The following is a 24,488-nucleotide window of genomic DNA, read 5'->3' on the forward strand; positions in this document are numbered from 1 at the left end:
AAATATGTCTGAAATCATTCAGTATGCTTTTTATGCCAAAATCCTAATTCTGAAGCAGCTGATCTAAATAGTTACGGTTACATATATATAAATGTCCACAAAAAAAAACCATGACTATAGGATCAGACACAAGTTTTGCATCTTAAAGCGTCTTCTCCATTACATAAAAATAATAAATAACTGAACAAAATAAACTAAAGTAATTAACAACATATACAATATTAATACAGAAACATAAAATGAACAAGAATTTGCTCATCAATCTCATGCTGTGTGGTTATGAAAGTTTTAAATTGTATAAGCAATATTTTATTTATTTAAACACAGGCAGTAACAATAGGAGAAGATTGGATTGCTGTAGCAACATATTCCAGAAATGTCCGACTGTTTACAATAGCAGGAGTTCAGAAAGAGATGTTTAGTATACCAGGTCCTGTTGTATGTCTCGCTGCTCATACCAATCAGTTAATGGTGGTGTATCATAAAGGATTAGGTATATTACAATATACCTTAATTATAAAGTCTCATGCTCATACTAATCAGTTAATGGTGGTGTATCATAAAGGATTAGGTATATTACAATATACCTTAAGTATAAAGTCTCATGCTCATACCAATCAGTTAATGGTGGTGTATCATAAAGGATTAGGTATATTACAATATACCTTAATTATAAAGTCTCATGCTTCATTGACTATGTAGAGTCCACTTCTCAAATATTAGGATACATACAAACATACAACTTGGTCCAAGGTTGAATTTATTGCAGTTTAACAACCTACCCAAATAAGTTCACTCTGACCAATACTTCACATCACTTTGGCAGGTTCATTTTTGTATATGATTACAACTCCTAGGTATAATTTGACCACTTACTTAGATTTTGACATTCAGTTAATATTTTACCCAAGTAAACTGTGATTTGGTTTATCATTTCAGTCTTTTTATTTTTGTGCTCCAGCAGCTAGGTGAAGAGGGCATTACATTTACTCTTGTCCCTACGTGATGAAATTGGTTTCTGTTCTCTAACTTCTGTTTGCCATAACAAAATGTTATAAAACTTATACACAATGAATATTACCAGTTTAAAACATTACTTTTGTTATTATAGTCTATATAAAAAAAGATGTGGTATGATTGTCAATGAGACAACTCTCCACAAGAGACCAAAATGACTTGGAAATTAACAACTATAGGTCACTGTAAGACCTTCAACAATGAGCAAAGCCCATACCACATAGTCAGCTATAAAAGGCCCTGAAATGACAATGTCAAACAATTCAAACAAGAAAACTAATGGCCTTATTCATTTTAAAAAATTAACGAAACACAAATATGTAGCACATAAACAAACGACAACCACTGAATTAAAGGCTCCTGACTTGGGAAAGGCACTTGCATAGATAATGTGGCGGGGTTAAACATGTAAGCGAGTTCCCAATCCTCCCCTAACCTGGGACAGTGGTATAACAAAAGAACGAACTATAAAAATCAGTTGAAAAAGTCTTAACTCATCAGATGGACAAAAATACAAGTCTTATGCTCATTTATAGATGGAAATTTGATTATTTTGCCTTATACAACAGACAACACGAACCATACTTTAGCAAATAAGAATGTCTTTAAGTACATTATTTTCATTTTTTTTGCAGCTATTCCAGGAGACCAGAGTCTTGGTACAATCTTAATGACTGTTGAGGGAAAGAGACGTAACATTCTGAATGGTGAACCACTTCCTCTGTCTCCAAAGTCAACTCTAGCATGGATGGGGTTAGTATCATATTGTTTGAGAGCCTATCCTTATGTCAATAACTCCTGACATGAATTGGATTAGCACCACCTTAAAAAAGATCCTCTTTCTCAGTCTGTAAAGTGTTGAGAATCATTAATTATGAATCAGTACTCGTGTCTTTTTAGTCTACTCTTCATTGGTTTGTTACTAATTTTATAATGGTGACCCTCAAAAGTCTTGCATAGATGAAGTAAGTAACACTGCAAATGGTTAGCATCTTACTTTTTCTCTAAAATTAATATAGATATGGTTTTGGTAAGACTTTTTAGTGGATGCATGTATCGTTGTGGACCCACATCTACCTGTTTGGTTTCTAGTGTCAGCATTCACAATTGATTCAGTTTGTGATTAAGTCAGTTTAGGATCAACCACTAATGATCAGAATGATATTTCGTATGTATTTGTATTTTATTAGTGCATATCATTAACTTATCAATTGATAATTCTGTAGTATAATATTAAAGATACAAAATGGTAAAAATGGCTTGTTAAGTGCAATGGAAAGAACAATAAATAGACATTCAGTTATATTTCTCTTAGTAAGTAGATGCTAGCAGGGTGTAAGCATGCAATAAAAAAATTGCATATGACTGTGTGATTTTCATAGGTTCAATTTGTTTTTCCAGATTTTCTGCAGAGGGAACTCCTTTCCTTATGGACTCGTCAGTACATAAGTAGTAAGTAGATGCTAGCAGGGTGTAAGCATGCAATAAAAAAATTGCATATGACTGTGTGATTTTCATAGGTTCAATTTGTTTTTCCAGATTTTCTGCAGAGGGAACTCCTTTCCTTATGGACTCGTCAGGTATTGTTAGAATGTTCAACAGAAACTTTGGACCTAACTGGATACAGGTTGCCAACACAAAGTCTCATGTAAGTAAAACAGAAACATCAATTATATGGTCAGAAAAATTAATACAGTACATTTTAGTTTGCATGGTTCACAGAAGGAAATAGCAATCTACTAAATGCTGTTGAAGGACGTACAGCCATTAACCTTAAGTTTTCACGATTTTAGCAAATTGAAAATAATTTTGAACCTGAAAACTTTCAAAATTTTGCTTCAGTTTTAAAAAAAACTACTGACATACAGTACCAGGAATAAGTTAATTGTGTTAGATAAATGACAGAAACTTACCATCTAGCATATTACATATATATTTAGTAGATAATGTTTTTGCTTTGTCAGGAATGCTCAAATTATTAGTTTACCAATTTTGTTATAATGATGTATTTTCAGACAAAAGGCAAGTCAGATCATTACTGGATTGTAGGAGTTAATGAAAACCCACAACAGCTCAGGTTGGTCTCATTGCTTATATTATTACTATAAGACTTCATTCATTTAAATAGTTAATTAATTGGAGTGTTAAACCTCCAACAAAGTAATAATGACTGTAACTGAAGTAGAGTCTAAGTATGCTCCACATTTGTCTCTGAAGTAAGTTATGAACAAATATTGACAATTTTCATATCAAATCAAATTTTGTTTAAACACTTATCATAGCTCATTGATCCATGACCTTATTGTAGACATTCATTTATCACTTGGAATAGAATCTTCCATATGGGATAAAAGATTTTTATAAGTCAAAGTTGTGTTGAAAAGGTATTAAAGGTGTGTTTCCTTATTTGTTGTAGATGTATACCATGTAAAGGATCTAGATACCCACCTACTCTACCTCGTCCTGCAATCTCAGTACTACCTTTCCAGTTACCATTGTGTGAAATGCATACAGAAAAAAGTCAATATGAGGTTAGCTGGACTTTATTTTATGATTATATATTTCTTTGCAAAGAGTTGTCTAGAAATGATGTACCATGTGATTATATATTTCTTTGCAAAGAGTTGTCTAGAAATGATGTAGCATGCAAAACCATGTAAGTAAAATGGTGACACAAAAATATGTAAACTTATATCATATAGCAGCATGTAAAAATGTAACACACAACAATTACAACATATGAATAATGAGATGTTGTATGATTGCCAATGACACTTTATCCACCTGTGTTCAAATGAGGAAACTTCAATTATAGGTAATTTTAAGGGCTTCAACATTACAAAAACCCATACTGTGTATCGTCAGCTGTGCAGATATAATGGAAATATTTAAATATTATAATTACAGACAATACTCTGATAATAATGAGAACATATCATAAAGATGCATCTACTTATATTTATTTTACATGCCAATAGATTTAATTGATGGTTACATATCTTTTAAAGGAAACCTTTTTTAGAACTCATCTATTTGCCAACCATTTTGACCACTGGACATCACAGGGATTTGAGTTTGATGGTGGATTGAAACATGAAGCATTAAAACCTTCACAAGAGGCTCTAATGAAATTGTTTGCTGTAAGTACATTGTAATTCAATAATAATAATAATAATAATTCTTTATTTAAAGAGGGTTACACAATACATTGTTATCAATTATTGTGAATGGAACTGATTTTTAGGCAGTTAAGCTGCATTATGCGAGCACCCTATCTTTGTGTTCTACCCAATAAATGCTGAAATATGTGCCATTGTTATTATCTAGCTTCATATTATTAATTTTCTTTATCAGTGATAAATGTTGGTAATGCATGTTAGATGCTTTTAAAGTGTAAACATATCACTGCAATTTCAATGGGTATTTTTTTCTGAATTTTGATTGTTCAGTTAAAATAGCTGGAAGTTTCTTACTTTAAGTTGTCACAAATAGTGCAACTAGATTATATGATACCTGAATGTTAGCGAATCATATGATATATAGGTGGAGTCCTTTGGGTCACTCTACCCCCTCCTGTTTGGTAACTTTGAAAGGATGAGATCCCTACCCGGGTAACCCCTCAACCATATACATTCATGTATGGGACTATATAACTAATCAAATGAAATATAGGGAAGTCCCTAGGGTCACCCCACCCACTCCTGTTTTAGAACTTGGAAACAGTCGAGATCCCCACCCCTAAACCATATTTATTCATGTATGGGACAATATAACTGATCAAATGAAATACAAGGGGAGTCCCTGGGGTCACCCCACCCCTCCTGTTTGGGAACTTTGAAACAGTCAGATCCCTACCCCTAAACCATATACAACTATATATAAATTAAAATAAATGTACAATATATGAATGTTTAATGTTTGTTCTTTTAAATCTTTAAAGAATAATTGAAGCAACATTGCCACAGTTTTCATAACTATGTTTGCCTTGGTTTTTGGTTAACTGCCTACAGCACTTACAGTGCTTTGATTATTGATATTGGAACATATATTTATTTTACAGCAGTTCTCCAACCAATAGGGAGGTGTAAAACATACTCATATCCTGTACCATAATAATTATGAATAATTTTATTATTAGCTGTCAGCCAGATCAGAGAGAGAATTCCGAGCATTAGAAGTATGTGAGATGATGCCAGATGAACACACTCTACAGTTAGCCATTAAATATGCTAGTCGACTTAAACATATACAATTGGCAGAGAGAATCAGTGAGTTGGCAATGAGAAAGTCAGAAGAAACAGCTCAAGAAGAAGAGGTTGAAGAAGAGCAAGAAGATTTCAGAACAGAACTGTACAATCAGTGAGCAATATTTTATTATAATTATAGATATTCACAATGAAGTTTGAAATTAATGGAGTCATTTGTTTAGAAGGGGTGTATATTTGAATTGATGTTTATAATAATAAAGCATTTATTAAGTTATATAGGCTCTTCTTTTACTGTTATCATGATTAATTACAGTTACTCTAGAACATTTGGAACACTTAAAATAAATGGCAAAATACTTTTTCAAGCTACAATTTAAATTCTTTTCTTTAGAAACATATACACAATGCTTATTACTACCAAACACAGATAAAGCTCTAATTTGGGTGGCATCAATTTCACTATTCTCAAGTTATGTCCCTTTATAAATTGAAAACTTGCTAAATTTGCTGTATATTTACCATGGACACATTCTTTTATTTTTAGGGAAACAAATTAAAGATTCCAATTATTGTTAGTGTGTTTATTATTGTAGACATAACCATGTAGAAACAGAATGGTCACATACCAATGGTAATACACAAGAAGAAGAGGAAGAGCCTTCAATATCTGGTATAATTTATATTTAAGGACATTTTTTGTGAAGTTGAACTCTGTCCAATGTGCAACAGTGCATGTAGTGTTAATTGGGTGCACATGCAAGGAGAAGTTTTGTGTAATTGACTCCTGCAACAGTTTTCATAATAGAGAGTAAATATTTCATGTATGTTCAGGACAATATACACATTTTAAGAATCTTATGCAGACTTTCTCAAAGATTATTTAAGCAAGTCCAGACCTACAAAGAAAACAATTTTACCCAAAGATGAAGGCAGTGCATTGTTATAAACACATTAACTAAAAAAAATAAGAAGGAGAACTGAATGTCAATTTATGATTGCCAAACTCTTTCAAATCTTCAAATGTTTGAGAAAATGTTCTACTTGTAATTAAGATAAGTATAATGATATTTTGTTTAGACTGAGAAAAGCACCATACTTCATCAATATTTCATTTCTATATCCTTCTTAAATGATTTAAAAATAGTTCTATAAACAAGTAGAATGGATGTAAATGTCATTAATGATTTAGAATAGATAAATGGAAAAAAAGATTTTGTGATACACAGGTATTATAATTTTTATTTTCAGGTCCAAAATTGAATATTAAAGAAAGAGAAGAAAAACCTGCAAGACCTTCATTTTTGTCTCAAGGAAGATCAAATCCATTCAAGGTCATTATCAAAAATATAATATTTCTAAACATCCTTAGAATCTTATATGTATTTACTTTAATTGATCTTTTATTAAAAAAAAAAGTTATCAGTATATATGTAAAATTAATAGAAACCAGTGATGATTTGTCCCAATTTAGTTTAATTTTGGTTTTCAATTGCTGTGTATTCTCTCTTTTTCCTGGGTTCGTATTTTTGTAGTTGTTAATGAACCAAATCAAGTGTTCAAAGAAATTCAAACTTTCCTGTAAAATTGTATGTAGAATTTGACACTACCAGCAACTCAATTATGAAGAAAAATAGTTATTTGTCAATCCACAAAATGGGGATCTATGAAAATAAAATCAAATCAAGATAACTCTAGTTCAAAATATTGCCTTATTGTGATCAATTGTTTGTTTGGTACAATGCAATGCTTAATTTTAAGTTCACATTGCAAAATGAAAGCAATCTTTACCTTTCAGTACTCTTGTGCACTTTGATTTCATGAGCTATCCAACAGTGTAACAGTCTGCACCAAGACTTACTACCCAACCAGGACCTTATTATTTTCTGCATACCAGTAGTTTGCTCTTACTATAACAGAGTTTGCTTGGAAGTAGCAAATTTGAATTTTAAATACATCGTTTAGAGTAGGACTGTTACAAAACGGATCATTTGTGTGGTTGCAATTTCCTTATAACTTTTGTAGAGTAATGAGTATAATGTAAACTTTGTACTTTTGGTGGTCAGGGTCTTAAAAAGTACCATCTTTGTAACCCATATGTTTAAGTCTGGAACAGCCCTAAGCAGGGATTCAAAATGCCAGATTGAAAAGTAAACAATGAATATTGGGTTGACTCACTTTTACCAAAAAATTTTAAGGAAAGATATTGGTGATGTTTAAAAGTGCTTAGCATTAATAAAAATTTTATATTATTTCTTACAGGTTTCATCATCTCAACAAAAGTCAACTGGAGGAAGCAGTAGAGGAACACAAGTCTTTGATGCAATGAGTAAAAAGAAACCAGTTGCTCCTCAAGTCATCATCAAAAATTCTAAACCTGTACTGAAAAAGGTTTGCTCTTTAATGTTTTGAAAGGGAAAAGGGGGGGTGGGGGGTGATAGGATAGATAATTCTGGAAATTTGATTAACTTTCTAAAATGATCAGCTTTTACAGTAATTATGATAGTCTTTTAGGATTACAAAGATATTGCAGTAAGAATATGGTTCTACAATGAGGACTTTGGTTCATAGACACTTTCAGTTGTATTATCTTTATTTACACCTACTATTGTCTGATTAGAAATATGGCAGACCAAGAACTTGCCAAAGGCAATTTATATGGGCTTGCAGAGGACCTTAAACCTTTCTTTGTTAGCATGAATACCAGTATCTTCATAATAATAACATATATTATCATTTTATTAATTGACAAGTGTTTTCATATGGCCCTGTAATATGTTCAGTTGAAATTAAAACAAAAGAAATGGAACTCCTTGTTAGAGAAGGTAAAAAGACCAAGTTTCAATGGGCTTCAAAAGTTTAATTAATGTACTTAATTTAGGATTTTATGCATCTTATGTGTGTGTTCTTACTTAAAAGTATTGAATTGAGCTTTGAGATATTTGTAAACTTTTGAATTAAAGAATAATTTTTACAAAACAGATGATTGTGGTAGATGCAAATTCATGTGGATTTTTTGTGTGCTTAAGCATAAATTTCGACCCAAAAAAAATCCTAAGAAAGATGATAGATTTATCTTTTTAAACCATCAATTTCCATCTCTGCCTCTTGGACTGTTTTAATAAAATCCTCCAAAAAAGAATATTTTCATCAAAATAGAAAGTCTAGTAAACCTTTTTGGGTTCAGGGTGTTTGAGTGGACTATTCTGTTTTGAAAGCATATATAAATAAAGAAAATCATCCTGAACATGCATGAAATATTTGCCACTGGACGTTAAGCAACCAACAATCAATTTAAAAGAAAAAAATATTTGATAAGTCTTGCTTCAAATTCTATTATTTTTATATATTTAGGCTGTAGGTTGATACTATTACAATAAAAATTTACAGTACTAAAGTATGAAATATATGGGTCAAGTGAAATACTTTTCTAATGAGTTATAACTGCAGAGTAGGTGTGTTGAATAACAATTTTTTATCAAAAGTACATGATGACAAACTTTTCTGGTGGATCATTAAAATGCATAACTTCAAAGCGTTATCTAGGTTAATTAGCCTTTCAACCTCAGAAAAAAATGTGTCTGTCCTTCCACGAAATATTTGATTAGAATTTTTTTAATATTTTCGAAAATTCCCCCTGACAAGCAATCAGTCAATAGTTTTTAGTTTACCAAATGCATAAAAGTACATTAAATGATGCTAAAAAGCTAGTTAATACATTTGTCTTTCCAAATACAACTGGCATATAAGGATCATAATGATACTATGGGGATAACTTTATCAGTTTTCAAGAACTATAAAGACAGGTTGTCACTACAATGACCTCCATTTTTACGATTATAAAAATGAGGTGGCTTAATAATTTTGACTAAGTAGAATCCTGACTGTGTCCAAAGTCAGTAATAATTGTTGGTTGTAACAAGCACTGTTTTCATCTTTGTAAGAACTGGGCATTTGGGCAATAATTTATCCAGTAAGTTAATAAAAACTTGGAAAACACGATGATATTTTAGAAATAGTAATAATCATGATAATACATTATGTGAATACAAAATCTTTTTTTTATTTTAGAATTCATCTTCACAACAAAAGCTGTTATCAGCAAAGAAATCTGAAAAAGAAGAAATATCCAAAACTCCCACTGTTCCAAGTACAAAGTAAGATACTAGCATCATCATTAAAAGATATATTAGATTCACTTAACTGTTCATGTTTTTTAATATCTAGGCCTTGAACATACTTCACAAAGAAAAAGTTCAATGAATGATATGAGTTTAAAGCAGTGATACCAAAATAAAAAATTGGAGATTTAACCCTTTCACCGATTGCTGCCCAGACAGAAGCTACTCTGAGACGATGGCGTCCCTGGCTACTATTACTCAAGTTGGAAATATTCATAATAAATGTCAATAAAAACTTGTTTATATTTATTTGTGTATTTATTTTATTCACTAAGACCATGTTCACAGTTTTGTTCATGTTTTGACAATCTTTTCTTCATAAAATATCAAAATTTTCAAATTTTCGTCATTATCAAGGTGAAATTCTCAAAATTCGACTCTTTCACCCCAAATCGTAATTTTTTAACCCAAAACGGCAAAATTTTGAAAAATTTTATGAGGCTGTACAAATTCATCACACTGATCGATGTCCATTCCAACTGTTTTGTACATAAAACGACATTTTATGTCAAAAAAGTATACTAGTTTGGCTTCAATTCTTCCATATTCTTTCAAAAAAAATGTTCCCTCATTTCAAATTCTCGTAAATTCCGTAAATTTCCTCTGATTTTGACACGGTTTTCAACAAACGGAACCGGCATGTTTACACTTTCATCCGGGTTATCCATCAAAGAAAGATAACCCACGTTTGCACTGTTTGAGCGGGAAACATAAAAGAGGTATTCCGATCCCGGTAAAACGGGACTCATCGTCAGCTGTCTGAAGCGTGAATCCCGGTAAACCGGGACTCGTCGGCGAAAGGGTTAAGGTCCTGTAGCAATAAATGCTATTCTTCAAACAACTTTTTCAATGCCAAATCCTATTTTAAACAGGTTGACAGTATTACATTATACAATGTGTAGTGTCAGATGCACTTTTGATCTTATTTTTAGATATTAAATTTGGAAGTTAAGTAGAGCATTTTTGTAAATGGAAAATTTATGATTATATATTATACATGGTTGGTGCCCTTCAGAACAAACAGGAAGAAATGAGGTGGAGGGAGGCTGTACCCCATATAAGGTTTGAAATTTTCACATGATCAAGAGATAATTGTGTACATCTTTAATAATTTTGTAGAACAGCATCAGCATTTGATTTGTGGTATGAGGATAATAAGACAGAATTATTAGATGAGTTCCCAGACTTGTCTGAAGAAGACCTAACGCAAGTAGCAGCAGAAAGATTTAGAGAATTATCAAAAGATCAGAGACAGGTAACTTCCAAACTTTTTTTTAAAGATTTTTCAATTTAAAACAGAAAATCAAGTTAAATACATGTACAAATGTAGCATCTTACAGCAGTGTTCTCTGAATGATTTCTGGAAAGATAATCTGCCTTAAAAAATTAAACTGAGATGAAATACTTGATGTCAAATACCAGGATATACAACAAAAGTTGAAAGAAGCTACACATGAGTACATGTGAATTTTATTTTATTTATAGTTATTCTGATTGAAGAAAATTAAGCATAACATTTTATTTATTTTTCCTTATTATGTGAAAATTATAACAAAGTGATATATTTTGTGCAATGTCAATATCACGTGTCACTATTCTTCCAATTTTAGGATGGAAAAAATGTTTTATTTCTGTTGAAGTATTTCAATTGCTATCGTGGTAGCCATCTTTAGCTTGAGTATATAAACACTTAAGATCAATGCCCAAGAAAATATGTGTTTCATTGTATTCATTGAAGGGTTTTTACTGGTAAATCCTCAATGTTACCTATTTCTTAGCCTGATACAAATAGTTGATATTTCTCAGACATAGAAGTAATATTTATAATAAACACTGTTTAACAGACCTGTATTGTATTTAGAAACAATCATACACAGCTGTTTTTTGTAGAGCATGTCAGGAAGTCTATATTTTAGAAATAATTCATTTACTTTTCTCCTAAGTCAATATTCTTAAAATGAGTTTGTTGCTGTTCAAAAATTAAAAGCATGGAGGCACTTTTTAAGACTCCAAAAACTCGTAATATTAAGTTTTTCATTTTAATACTTATAATTCTTTCAAATTCTTAGGAAAATGCAACCACATACAAATATAATTTTTAGTGCCTCATAATGCTGCATGTAACAACTAGGTGCATGATTAAAGTGTCAGGTTTTAAACAAAAAGGTTGATTGTATTGTGTGATTTGGTGACAAGTAAAAGATTCATCAAGTTAACAATGGTTCCACTGCAAAGTATAATAGAAGATTTCAAATGTAACATGGTTTGTGGTAGTTTTTCAGTATTTTCTAATGCTATTAATTCATTGCTTTTTTGTATCTTTAATAGGAATGGTTACAGAAAGCCAAACAGTTAAAATCTGAGAACACAGAAAACACAGACAATAAAAAGAGAAAAAGAGATGAAGATTCAGACTCTGCCTCAAAAAAGAAGAAAGAAATTTCAAAGCCGTTATCATCAAACTCTAACACTAAACTAGCTGGATTTGCATTCAGTAAAGAATGATTGATGAATAAAAGAGTTGATTTTTTTAACAAAATTAAAAGACTTTTTTGTTCAAAACTGGCTGAAAATGAGATATGTGTCAATGTAAATGAAATATATGCCCATGTCATTAATCTTATTTATTGCAGCAAGCTTCATTTTGGTGTACCATGTGACATAAGTAAACAACATTAGACAGGGTTGTACTTTATGAGGAAAAGCTTACAGTACATATTATTAAACATGGGCATACTGTGTTTCCTTGATCAATTAAACTTTCAACATATTTTGTCATAATCAATTATACAGGCAAGCTGTATTAATATGTCTTCTATTGTTGCATCAAAGAGTTGACAAATATTAATTTACATTTTTGCTATGTTGATATATTATTTATTTTTTGAATATTGTTATATTACATATTTTTAACATTACATCGTTTATATATTGAAAGAAAGTATTCTTCTGTTAAATCTGTCAAGGCTGTTACCCATCAGAACTGGGGGCCAATTTTTATGAAAACAAAATTGGCAGTGTGTTGTACAAAACTGTTCAATTTTATAGATTGAATTCCAGTTCCTGTAGGGTAAGGTTCAGTCACTTTTATGTATTTATTTAAATGACTGCAATACATGTTCTATCAGATGTGCTAAAAAAATAAACAGTGATTTGTATTCTTTTTTTTTCTGCAAGGTACATCATTTAACCATTTAAAATTTCTTGTAAGGATGGAAATTCTTGCTTGCCAAGTTGCCCATAGCAACCAAATTTTTTTTAAATATATTATCCAGTAGTCCATGTGGCTATAATATTTGTCCTTAATACATTAAGGTAAAACCTATGATAGTTTCTCCAAAATCATCTCCTCAGCATATCAATCATTATAACTAAATAAGTGATTTTATCAATTTACTCAATGTTTTTGACAAAACCAAGGTTTATCCTCATCACTTAGTTCATTTGAATATTGCAAATGACTTACTTTCAGGTGACATGTATTAAACCTGAATTGAATTCTGAGTCTTAAGAAAAAGTGTTTAAGCTATCCAATGGGACATTTCTGACCTTCCAATGTTGGTCTCCAAGGATCTCTGCCACCACTTCAGTTTAAAATTTTGCTTTTGTTTGATCAAGCCTGATACAAAGGGATACAAGTCTTTCCCAGGTCCGAATATTTTCATGACAGCTTTGTCTTTTGTCCTGGTTAAGAACAATGATAACACTGTCAAAGCTAGTGGAAGCAAGTTCCCTGACTTTGTATCTAAATCTATCTATGATGAGGTTTTTTTTTATCCAAAGACAATTAGTCTTCTCAGTCTAAGACACCTTGTTTTTTGTTTTGGTTCTTTATCTGTAGATCAATTCCAGCAAGATATGAACAGGTCACCCCTTGTCAAGGTTACTGGTGGCAAAAGATATTTCAGTACAACAAACTTGAATCCTCTTTCCAAGACCAGAAGAGATCAGCTGGTTTTGTCCTAACCTTTCTGATAGCAAGAAAGACCAACATTGAAAGGGTTGGAAACAGTATAAGTGATGTGTTGACCCCTCCGATAGAAATGTCAGAGGAAATATCATCTGCCCATGTTTCAGTGGGGCAAGCTATCCAAGTTTCTTCTAGATCAATTATCGCTCACAACAGATATGTGGATTCCTTCGATACTACGGAAAGTTTCTGGATTCTGTTCACTTTGGAACAGCCGCCACATCAGTTCCAATCGATCTGTCTTGACAAAGGATTCTCAAAAGAATTGGTTGCAAGATTTGACAGATTGATATTTTCACATTCCGATTTCTCCAGTTTGGTTTGGCCAGACAAAGTTTATCAATGCTGAGATTAATGCTTCACTAGCTTTCCTCGGGGTATCTTGCCTTAATTCTCGGTTGTTCTCCTATACTTCTATCTAGACGATTCATGCATCTCAACAGTAGTAGCTTACCTACAGAATCATGGGGAAAGTTCTCATTCGTTTACTTCTAAGCAAGGCAAATATGCCAGTCTACAAAGGCTCATCATTGACACTCGAATCAAAATAGTAGACAAACATAGTTTGTTTGAAATTGAGCACCCAGCTGGGATCGCAGCCTTAGCTCATTTTGGATAAGACCAACTGCCGTTGCGTTGTAAATTGGTGGTGGGTACGCCAGGCTGTGTTGATATCCTTTACACCAGTATCTTGAACAATTTATTATAGGCGAAATAATACTGGTTTGTGCACCGATCATATTCACTGTAAATTATTCCTGCTACAAAAGTAGGGGTACTCCAGATTGTGGAGGAAAAAAAAAGAACATTGTCAAATAAAATGCGTTGGAGAGATTTGAGGGCCCAAAATTCCGAATTTTTTTTAACCAAACTTTTAAGCTAAGGTAATATATGGGGTGGAAAATCCTTAGTTTGATGATAGACCTCTTTGCACCAGTCAAGAGTCGGGGACGTATGTTTCTGAAATTACCGACAAAAACGACACTATGACCCTATCTTAGATGGGAATGTTAGCTGTTAATTTTTGTGTCATTTGATCTGTTGTGAAGAGTTGGCTCATTGGCAATCCCACCACATCTTATTTTATATTTTGCAAAGTTTAGTAACTAAGTTAAACATATATATCCCATCGAACTTGAGATAAGTCTGTATCATATCTTAGTAATGAGGTTCGTTTGAAAACAAAACTTGACCAAACAAAAGAGATGTATTAGACTTCCTAATTAATTATCCCTTCTTACGTTTTATGGACACAATAACGAGTGTGTTGGATTATCTGTTTTACAGATATGATCCACTGAACGTTTTTGTACTTGCATGATCAACACGACGAGTGTCAAATGTGAAGCAGAATCTGCTTACCCTTCCAGAGCACATGGGATCGCCCCCGGTTTTGGTGGGGTTCGTGTTGCTCAGTCTTTCGTTTTCTTTGTTGTGTTTTGTGTGTACAGCTTTTTATTTTTATTTTAATTTTCTACTCCTAATTTTAAGATAGCAGAAATGTTTTATGAGATTCTTCATGATGATACCTAGCAATTCGTCACTTTACCTTGCTCTTGGGAAAAACAAATCCGTCAAGAAAAATAGATTAAGCACCGAACATTCATTTTTATGTGTTGGGGTGTTTTCTAATCTCACTAAAATAACAATTTGTCGACAGTACTTATTCTAAAACATAACCATTTTTTTAATGACATATAGGAACAAGATTCTTTTTTTGTAAATTCAATGTAGTGTTTATGTATTTCCCTAATTTTAAATCGAAACAACCATTTTTTTTTCACAAAATATTCATTTCAAGAATATTTTAATTGAACACTTAAAATCCTTTCCTCTTCTCTGTTTTTTTTATAGTGCTTGATAATTACTAACATAAAACATAAACATACACAAAATCCAATCATGACATTGGTCATGTTAAAGCTTGTAGAAAGATATTATTCTAGGAAGGAAATAAGTATAAGTATATAACAACCAATCCTATTATGTTTCTAAATATAAATATAGTGTTAGTTGAAAGACAACCCCGATTATCTATATTTATTCAGACTCGACGTATCAGCATGGCTACATCGTTATGAATAAAACCTGTGTGGTCAAATCTATATATATATATATAAATACTGATAGTCATTAACAAAAATAGTATGATTTAATTTGAAGTAAAGAACGATACATCAAGAAGAAATGGGACAGCTAATATCAAAGTTATATACACTAGTGTCAGGATTATCATGTTCAGTGGCAGCAAATATTGTGATGCTGGGTTTGGATTCGTCAGGTAGACATTAATTTATAATTTAATGCAGAATCATTATTTTAAGTTCATGATATGCAACACACTTTCAACAAACAGAAACAATTGCCTATGCTTATGCGATTTATACATGGTCCCATATAAACGGAACTCCCAAAAGCATAGAGGGAGGCCAGCAGCAGTGGATAGTAGTCTCATTGACAATCATATCACATATCCTTATTTTCATAAAAAAAACTCATAATATAACGAGTCGAAAAGCATCACCTACCGTGTTTAATTGACGTCTTACTTATCTGCATATTTTTTCAATTATATTTCATCAATTGTTGCAAATTATCCTGTAACTGCTGTATCCTATTAACATAATAAACAGGAGGGTTTGCAAAAAGGCTTTAACCTACTATCCATTCCATTTTAGATCCCAAAAGAATGTTATAGTTTTCTTTAACTCGATTTACAGGAAAAACAACTATACTGTACAAGATCAAACTAAATGAAACCGTTAAAACATTACCTACTGTAGGATTTAATGTAGAAACAGTGGGACCAATCAAAGGAATCAGCCTCACAGTATGGGACATTGGTGGTCAAGAAAAAATCAGACGGTTATGGCAGCACTACTTGAAAAATACAGACGGTAAAACTCTTAAAATGATTAAATTGAGAGACAATCAACAAGTAGTTAAATATATAGTTCATAAGATAAGATTAACATCCAAACCCATAGTAAGAACCGTGAACGCTTCAACTAAAAGGCAGACAAAAAAGAGGGTTACCTATATATGAGAAAAACCTGAATTATATACATTACGAATTTAGATATTCAAGCAAAAAAGAATTAAATAGGTTAAATTGAAGTTTAAAAATAAAATTGCTTAAAAATGGCATCATTTATGTTTGTGGCGACTATAAGACGGAAATAAACTGAGACTTAAAAAATCATGAAACGGAAGATCTAAAAACAAGCTATCTACTAAACAGAAATGGTTTACTCCATATACAGTGCTTTACTAACAAACTAACAAACAAACAAACAAACATATATCCGACCTAAAATATATGAAAATAACGAACAACTCTTGAAAGTGACAAAGGCACTCCATGAAGAACGTGTAGCGAGAGGTTATGTATGAGTTGTATTTTTAACTGATGATTATTGTAGTAAACTTATGAATTGCCAAAGAAAAAAATTAGTGTAGGAAATACATTGATTATTTTTTATTTATTTTACAGGACTTATTTACGTTGTTGACAGCAATGACAAAGACCGACTATGCGAAGCCAGAGAAGAACTTTATGGTATATTGAATAGTACGAATTTGAGAAATGTGCCAGTGGTTGTTATAGCAAACAAACAAGATATGCCTGGTATGCTTATTTCCTTTCATTTCATTATCTTACCCAATTTTATTTTTTACAGAGTTTGTCTTTAGTGCCTTGTAGAGACAGTAGAGTGCCTCCCCGTGCCTAAGGTTTATGCTCTTATATTTTTGAAATACTAAGGCTTTTCTACCTCAGGCATAGATTACCTTGCTGAATTTGGCAAAACATTTAGGCATTTTGGTCCTCAATGTTCTTCAACTTCGTACTTTATTTGGCCCTTTTAAATTTTTTTTGGATTCGAGCGTCACTGATGAGTCTTTTGTAGACGAAACGCGCGTCTGGAGTATATACAAAATTTAGTCCTGGTATCTATGATGAGTTTATTTACTACCACTTGGTCGATGCCACTGCTGGTGAAGATTTATTTCCCCGGGGGTATCACCAGCCCAGTAGTCAGCACTTTTTGTGCTGACATGAATTATCATTGATATGGTTATATTTACAAATTAACTGTTTACAAAATTTAGAATTTTTGAAATACTAAGGCTTTTCTACCTGAGGCATAGATTACCTCAGCTGGATTTGGCAAAACTTTTAGGAATTTTGGTCCTCAATGCTCTTCAACTTCTTACTTTATTTGGCCCTTTAAAACTTTTTTTTTGATTCGAGCGTCACTGATGAGTCTTTTGTACACGACACGCGCGTCTGGTGTATATACAAAATTAAGTCCTGGTATCAATGATGAGTTTATTTATTATACTAGATGATGGAGTGTGTGTCTGAGCGAGTACTTCTCTATGTTCATTACTTTAGGAATATTTATCAAAAAGTAGTATTTTAGTATTCAACCCCATTCATCTATTTAGTCAGACGTCACTCGCTACCTTGATATACCCTATCTTTCAATAAATTTGTCGGGTAATTTATGACAAATAGCGTTTGACGTTTTTAGCCGAACAGCTTTCTCTTTTTCACATTATTCAATTTACTGTGTGCTGGCTCATATTCTGGACGCCAGTCTTTGCTCCTTTCTAATAAAATCCACTTACCAAAAAACAAATATGAAGCTTAGAAATGGAAAAATATTAAATACTAAACTCGTTCAAAGGTTATCTACACGTCTCAATCTTCGAAATCGCTTATCTAAAAATACTACCATCGCTAACATTTTTAACAATAAAAATCGTGGTTACCCTTCTATCGATAAGTGTCATGCCAAAAAATGACTTATATGTCCCCGTCTTTCCACCAACAATACGATATGGTCCACGTTTAATGGTCGCACATTTTCTTTAAATTTTGAAACTGATATAACTGGAAAACCATTTTATTTACTCACATGAAACAAACCGGGATGCGGTATTCAGTACGTAGGTGAAACTGGACGATATTTATCTAAACGCACGCAAGAACACCTGTATCGTTTTAAAAGACCCAATAAATTCAAACGTATCATTTATCAGTATCTTAAGAAGCACTATCATCAGACAGTCTACCCTCTCGGTCTTAATGATAATATCATGGGAATTGGTAATATATCAAGAACCGATTATGTTAACATTTTGGATATAGTTTCTAAAACTGTTTTTTTAATGTATTGTTATGCATTTACTTTTCTATATTGGCTTGAGGTATAGGGGGAGGGTTGAAATCTCAGAAACATGTTTAACCCCGCCGCAATTTTGCGCCTGTCCCAAGTCAGGAGCCTCTGGCCTTTGTTAGTCTTGTAAGATTTTAGTTTCCTACATGTATAATTCGGAGTTTAGTATGACGTCCACTATCACTGAACTAGTATACATATTTCTTAAGGGACCAGCTGAAGGACGCCTCCGGGTGCGGGTTTTTTTCGCTACATTGAAGACCCATTTGTGGCCTTCGGCTTTTGTCTGCTCTATGGTCGGGTTGTTGTCGCTTTGTATTTGGTTTTGATGTTATATTTGTTTTTCTCGTGGGATTTTGTCGGATGCTTAGTCCGTTTCTGTGTGTGTTACATTGCAGTGTTGTGTCGTTGTTCTCCTCTTATATTTAATGCGTTTCCCTCAGTTTTAGTTTGTTACCCCTATTTTGTTTTTTGTCAATGGATTTATGAGTTTGAACAGCGGTATACTACTGTTGCCTTTATTTGACACATTCCCCATTTCCTTTCCAAATTTTATTATATTTGATGAAAAAATAATTTATATCGACAAAAGAAAAAATGGAGTAAGAATATGGAAATTATTCATTATTTCTGTCAAATTTATTTTATGTTTCGCAGAGGTCATATATATTATGTTGCTGTAAAATATAAAAACAAAAGTCAAACACGTACATATGTAACACAATTTTACATGTCGATCGTCAAAAATATGTTCGATTAAATCATGAAATTTTCAATATATATTCATTTCAACGACAACATATCAAATCAAAATAAATACAAAATCGAATTCGAAAGTGATTTACAAGAGAAGATGCAGAAAAAACACAGTAATTTACATAAGCACATTTAAAACGATGACAAATAAGCACATAATCGGCGTGCTGACCAGAGTATATAGCATTGATTTCATTTGTCTACGTTTATATATGTATAAATTACATTGATAAAATTGCTCATTGTTATTAATAGTATTTACTTTGAAAACAAAAAAAGGTATACGAACAACTTTATTTACTCATTTGTGTTATCATTGTAATTACAGATGCCTTGGATCCTTCGATAGTTGCAGGTTGTTTAAATTTAGATAGAATGAAAAAAAGAAAATGGAAAATTCAAGGAGCCTGTGCAAAAACAGGGACTGGTTTATTTGAAAGCATGAAAGCAATGAGCGAGTTAATAAAAAGTTACAAAAATGAGAGCTTATTAGAAGAAAACACAAATCAGTGTAAATGAACAGTCCCCGCATGTAATGGCCAGCACAACAAACATGGATTAACAAATGTTCCTACTGAATAAGTATAAATGAACAGTCCGAATGTAATGGCCAGCACAACAAACATGGATTAACAAATGTTCCTACTGAATAAGTATAAATGAACAGTCCGAATGTAATGGCCAGCACAACAAACATGGATTAACAAATGTTCCTACTGAATAAGTATAAATGAACAGTCCAAATGTAATGGCCAGCATAACGAAGATGATTTCAACGACATGAACAAAATATGTACTATGCACAACAAAGGGTAAAAAGCTATTGCAAAAAAACAAATAAAAAACAGCTCAGCGCATCACAACAGATGGTATGATTTTGTTATTGATTTTTAAATACAAATTAGAGTGTTTTTTCCCCGTTTGCATGACACTGGAGATAATGAATTTCTTGTTTTCTTAGCTTCATTTTATAAGCAACGAATTAGCCAGAATGTAGTATAAAACATATCTCTATTAAATAAGTTTGTCAGTTTTTCTAATGACTTGGTTCAATATTGGCATTGGAACATGAGGAATTTTCTGTTGATATTGAAATATTAGAAGTCATGGTTTATATAGAAGAAGATTAAATATATTGTGATTATTGTTTTACTAGAGTTTCTGTTGTTTGTAAAACCGACATTACTGATCTGAGAAATTGTTCAAATTATCAAATAAAGGCAACAGTACTATACCGCTGTTCAAAGGTCATAAGACGATTAAGCGAAAATAATTCCGGGTCACAAACAAAAATCAAAGGAAACACATAAACTATAAGAGGGAGACAAAGACACAACAAAAACACTGAACTGCTACTAAAACAAATGCAAACATACATAGACACGGACTATTTGATAACAACTGACATATTCCTGACTTTGTACAAGAAATTTTAAGGAAAAAAATGGTCGGTGAAAGCTAGTGTTATGGCTAGCAAAATATAACGCATATCTGGCAATGCTAAAATGTCGATAAACTGTACTTTTGAAAAAAGTTGTTGATGTTTTGTCGTTGTTTGTTTAATTTATCGAATTGTCCCACACTTGTGTCAACTCAATCATAGGTGTATGAGAACATGTCTCTATGTTGAGAACTCATAGTCCCTCCCCTGTTATTAATATATATCCCTGATTTTTAATATATATATATATATATATAATTTATTTGTACATTATGTTTACCAATTTACCGTATTTAACATACACTATAACAATATATCATTTTACCAGACCACGGTTTGCGGAAGTAGTCAAGAAGACAATATTATGTTTTTCAGGGGTTGACAGGATACACGTGATCGTTGTTAGTTTCAACTTCAATATTATTATGCAAGCAGATGTAATAAAAAATTATTTCATACATTATTTCTTTTTGGTTTACACTTTATATAGGGCTTTATTTATGATCTTATTCCAGAGTGCACAATTCTTATTCTACATATTTCACCTTTATCATTTTGTTGTAGGGAAGTTTAGATTAAGTGTCGAGTTAATATGTATATTATTTTGTGTTGTCTGCGAGGAACAAATCATTTTTCTGATCTAGTAACTAAATTCAAAACCAATATAGATAATGTTAACATGTATATTTTATTGAACTGTGTAAATTAATCAGAATGCGAATGACAACATGCACCTACAATTCTTTTGTGTGTTTCCCGTTTCTGTAACACATGACATTTGCGCGGGAACTTCTTACATAAACATCGTATTGAAGATTATTGAAACATGTGAAATGTACTGTAACAGTTATTGCTTTTTGGAGGTAATGTGATATTATTTATTATTCAATAGTATATAATTTTACGTCAGGTTTGTACACATTAAGTCTCTGGTCAGTGGCGGATCTAGGGGAGGGGGGATTCCGGAGGTTGAACCTCCTTTTTTTGTTGACGATCAATTCATTTGGATAGGGATATCAGTTGGAACTGACCCTTTATCCTGGGTTAGGATCCCCTTTTAAAATGGCTGGATCTGTCTCAGCTAGTCAAGTCAGAACCGAAACACATCAGTGGCAGACCTAGCCATTTCGAAAGGGGGGTCCAACCATGTCCCCATTCAAATGCATTGATCACCCCACAAAAGGGGCGATTCCATCCGGGAACCCTCCTACTGGATCCGCCACTGCACACTTCACGGACCTATGTTATTTAGTGCTCAAGTGATTCGAAAAAACTCAATTTACATTAGGTCCCCCTTTTTGAAAAATTACTAAATCCGCCTCTGCTTATCCTGGGTGAGGTCCCCCTTTTAAAAAATGGTTGGATCTGTCTCAGTTACTCTAATCTAAACTGAAACACATTAGGGGCGGATCCAGCCATTGGGAAAAGGGTGGGGTCCAACCATGTGCCCATTCAAATGCATTGATCATCACCCCAAAAAAGGGGCGGTTCCAACTGAAAACCCTCCCCTGGATCAGCCACTGCACATTACTTGGACCTATGTTAGTTCGTTACATGTAATTACTTAAGTGATGCGAAAACAACTCAATTTACTAATAAACTTCCTTATTATTAAAGAAACTTTATATAAAAGTAAACATTCTCATTATATTTTGCTGTGTGAAATTGCTTATGCGGGAAAGACCCATTACAACCCGACCATAGAGGAGACAACAGCTGAAGGCCACCAATGGGTCTTCAATGCAGCGAGAAGCTCCCACACCCGGAGACTCACAACAAACCCGTTCTAGAAATAATTTGTGAATGAAATTGGTAAATACAGTTATTCTTGATCTTCATACAATTTAAAGGCATTTCCAAATAGTCTTAAATACATGTATAATGCTCTATGCATCTGAAAAGGGTTGAAAATAACACTGAAAAATCATCGTTTTTCCTCTAGCATAGTTTGTACGTGCAGTATAGGTGTATTTTAAAGGCAAAACAGTGAAGCCGCCGTATAATACTTCAATCGAACCGATTTACTTTTTGAAGTTTAATCACTATACTATATATAAAAATATTAATTTTCGCGAACCATTTAGGTCACGGAAATTCCAAAATATGGCATCAGTAAGGAGAGTTGTACAAATAATGTGAATACACAGAACCCCCATCCAATTCATCTTTAACTAAAAGTATTCATCATTTTCTATTTTATATGTACTAACAATATTCCATTTTTCTATAATTTGGATTAAAATGTGCAAAAATCTGAGTTAGAATAGGTCGAATGCCCCAAATAAACATTCCCTGATTGGTTGAAGCACTGTGGCGTCGATGTAAAGCATAGCAAGCCTCGATGTAAAGCACACGCTTCACAGGAATAATTAAGGAGAGTTTTACAAATAATGTGAATACACAGACCCTCAATCCAATTTATGTACATGTATTGCTAAAAATAATCAAGTGTTCATCATTTTCTGTTTTGATTCTGCTAACAACATTCTATTTTTTCTACAATTCCATTTGAAATATGTGAAACCCCGCAATGAAAATAGATGGCCTCAATGATGTAAAAGCAACCCAAAAAATTTCCGTTAATATGTTAACATCTTGAACTTCAACCCTGGGTTCAAAGGGTTAATAAACCGATTCACAAATAGAGATATCCTTTCCCTCAAGTGAAGTATACAGGCAACTTCGTTTACAGAAATATATACACACTTTATCAGTAATATATTGTCATGCTTCTGCATATCCACGTTTTTTTGTATGCTGAACTTCAGTCAAATTCAATTCTATACAAACTTTATTACGTAAAGCAATAGGAGTAAGAATATTTTTTGCGCCAATTTAACCGTGACCAACATCATCATCAGTATCAAAATTGTTTATCGTTATCATTGTGAAATTTCACTGACATAGGGTTTATTAATATAGAGTAATTTTGGTAATTATGGCTTATTTATGTTAAAGTTCTCCAGATGTGCTTCTCTAGATATCTTTGACGGTCAGTTTAATCCCATTTATCTCAATATTATCCCCGATGACAGAAATGTCAACCCGACCTATTCGTGTCAAAAGTGAAAATCTAATCTATTTGATGAACTAATTTCTTCTAAAACTGTACATGCATTATTTCTGTATTATTTGATAACCAATCACATTTGCGTTGCATGATAATGGGTACTGTTTGAGCGAACTGTCTAGTGTACTGCAAGATCGATGCAAATTGTGACGTCAGTGAGTGATCACGTGACATTATTATTTGTAAACAAACCAGCTCCTCATGTAACATGTGTCTCAGTCTGAACCATACATTCAAAGTGCAATCAATCTTTCAATCGCTATTTTATGATATTTTTGTGTCTGTTTTTTGGTTTGCATATCAGTAGTCGAAGTAAACTCAAGGTTATTATATAAAATTATTTGTCTCTTTTCGTCTGTAGTACATGCGTTTGAGGTCCGGTTTAATTTGTACGCATGAAATCTCTAGTCTAAAAAAAGCTAGTGATAGAACCTTAACCAGATAAGCAACTGTCTAGGGCCAAGTAAGGAAGGTGAAAAAAACAGTATTGGTACTATTACGCAGAACCATAAACAGATGCATAGACAGACCCAGGAGGTGGCAGTGGCGGATCCAGAACTTTTCATAAGGTGGGGCCCGCTCCAGTCATGCTTCAGTGATTCCCTATATAATCAACAAAATTTTTCCAACAAAAAGGGGGGGAGGGGTCTGCCCCCTAGATCCTC

The 24,488-nt window shown here is 32.6% G+C and overlaps 2 protein-coding genes across 2 annotated transcripts in view; both read left to right on the top strand.

The window, feature by feature from the left end:
• The window catches only part of LOC139517258 (WD repeat and HMG-box DNA-binding protein 1-like), a 42,579-nt gene extending 30,637 nt beyond the window's left edge, over positions 1-11,942 (top strand). The window contains exons 15-27 of the mRNA XM_071308098.1: positions 328-493; positions 1,653-1,770; positions 2,557-2,665; positions 3,033-3,094; positions 3,434-3,548; positions 4,026-4,157; positions 5,156-5,376; positions 5,819-5,895; positions 6,474-6,556; positions 7,485-7,613; positions 9,294-9,379; positions 10,523-10,658; positions 11,732-11,942. Of these exons, the coding sequence (XP_071164199.1) occupies positions 328-493; positions 1,653-1,770; positions 2,557-2,665; positions 3,033-3,094; positions 3,434-3,548; positions 4,026-4,157; positions 5,156-5,376; positions 5,819-5,895; positions 6,474-6,556; positions 7,485-7,613; positions 9,294-9,379; positions 10,523-10,658; positions 11,732-11,908 (1,611 nt within the window). The 3' untranslated portion in view covers positions 11,909-11,942. The remainder of the gene's footprint in view (positions 1-327; positions 494-1,652; positions 1,771-2,556; positions 2,666-3,032; positions 3,095-3,433; positions 3,549-4,025; positions 4,158-5,155; positions 5,377-5,818; positions 5,896-6,473; positions 6,557-7,484; positions 7,614-9,293; positions 9,380-10,522; positions 10,659-11,731) is intronic.
• A 3,453-nt stretch (positions 11,943-15,395) lies between these two features.
• LOC139517260 (uncharacterized) lies at positions 15,396-20,544 on the top strand. The gene is made up of 4 exons (XM_071308101.1): positions 15,396-15,654; positions 16,094-16,270; positions 16,867-17,001; positions 19,641-20,544. The coding sequence occupies exons 1-4, from the start codon at positions 15,561-15,563 to the stop codon at positions 19,829-19,831; spliced, it is 597 nt and encodes a 198-aa protein (XP_071164202.1). The 5' UTR covers positions 15,396-15,560; the 3' UTR covers positions 19,832-20,544.
• Positions 20,545-24,488: the final 3,944 nt, after the last annotated feature.

Source organism: Mytilus edulis, chromosome 3, assembly GCF_963676685.1.
Source record: "Mytilus edulis chromosome 3, xbMytEdul2.2, whole genome shotgun sequence".
Classification (NCBI taxonomy): Eukaryota; Metazoa; Mollusca; class Bivalvia; order Mytilida; family Mytilidae; genus Mytilus; species Mytilus edulis.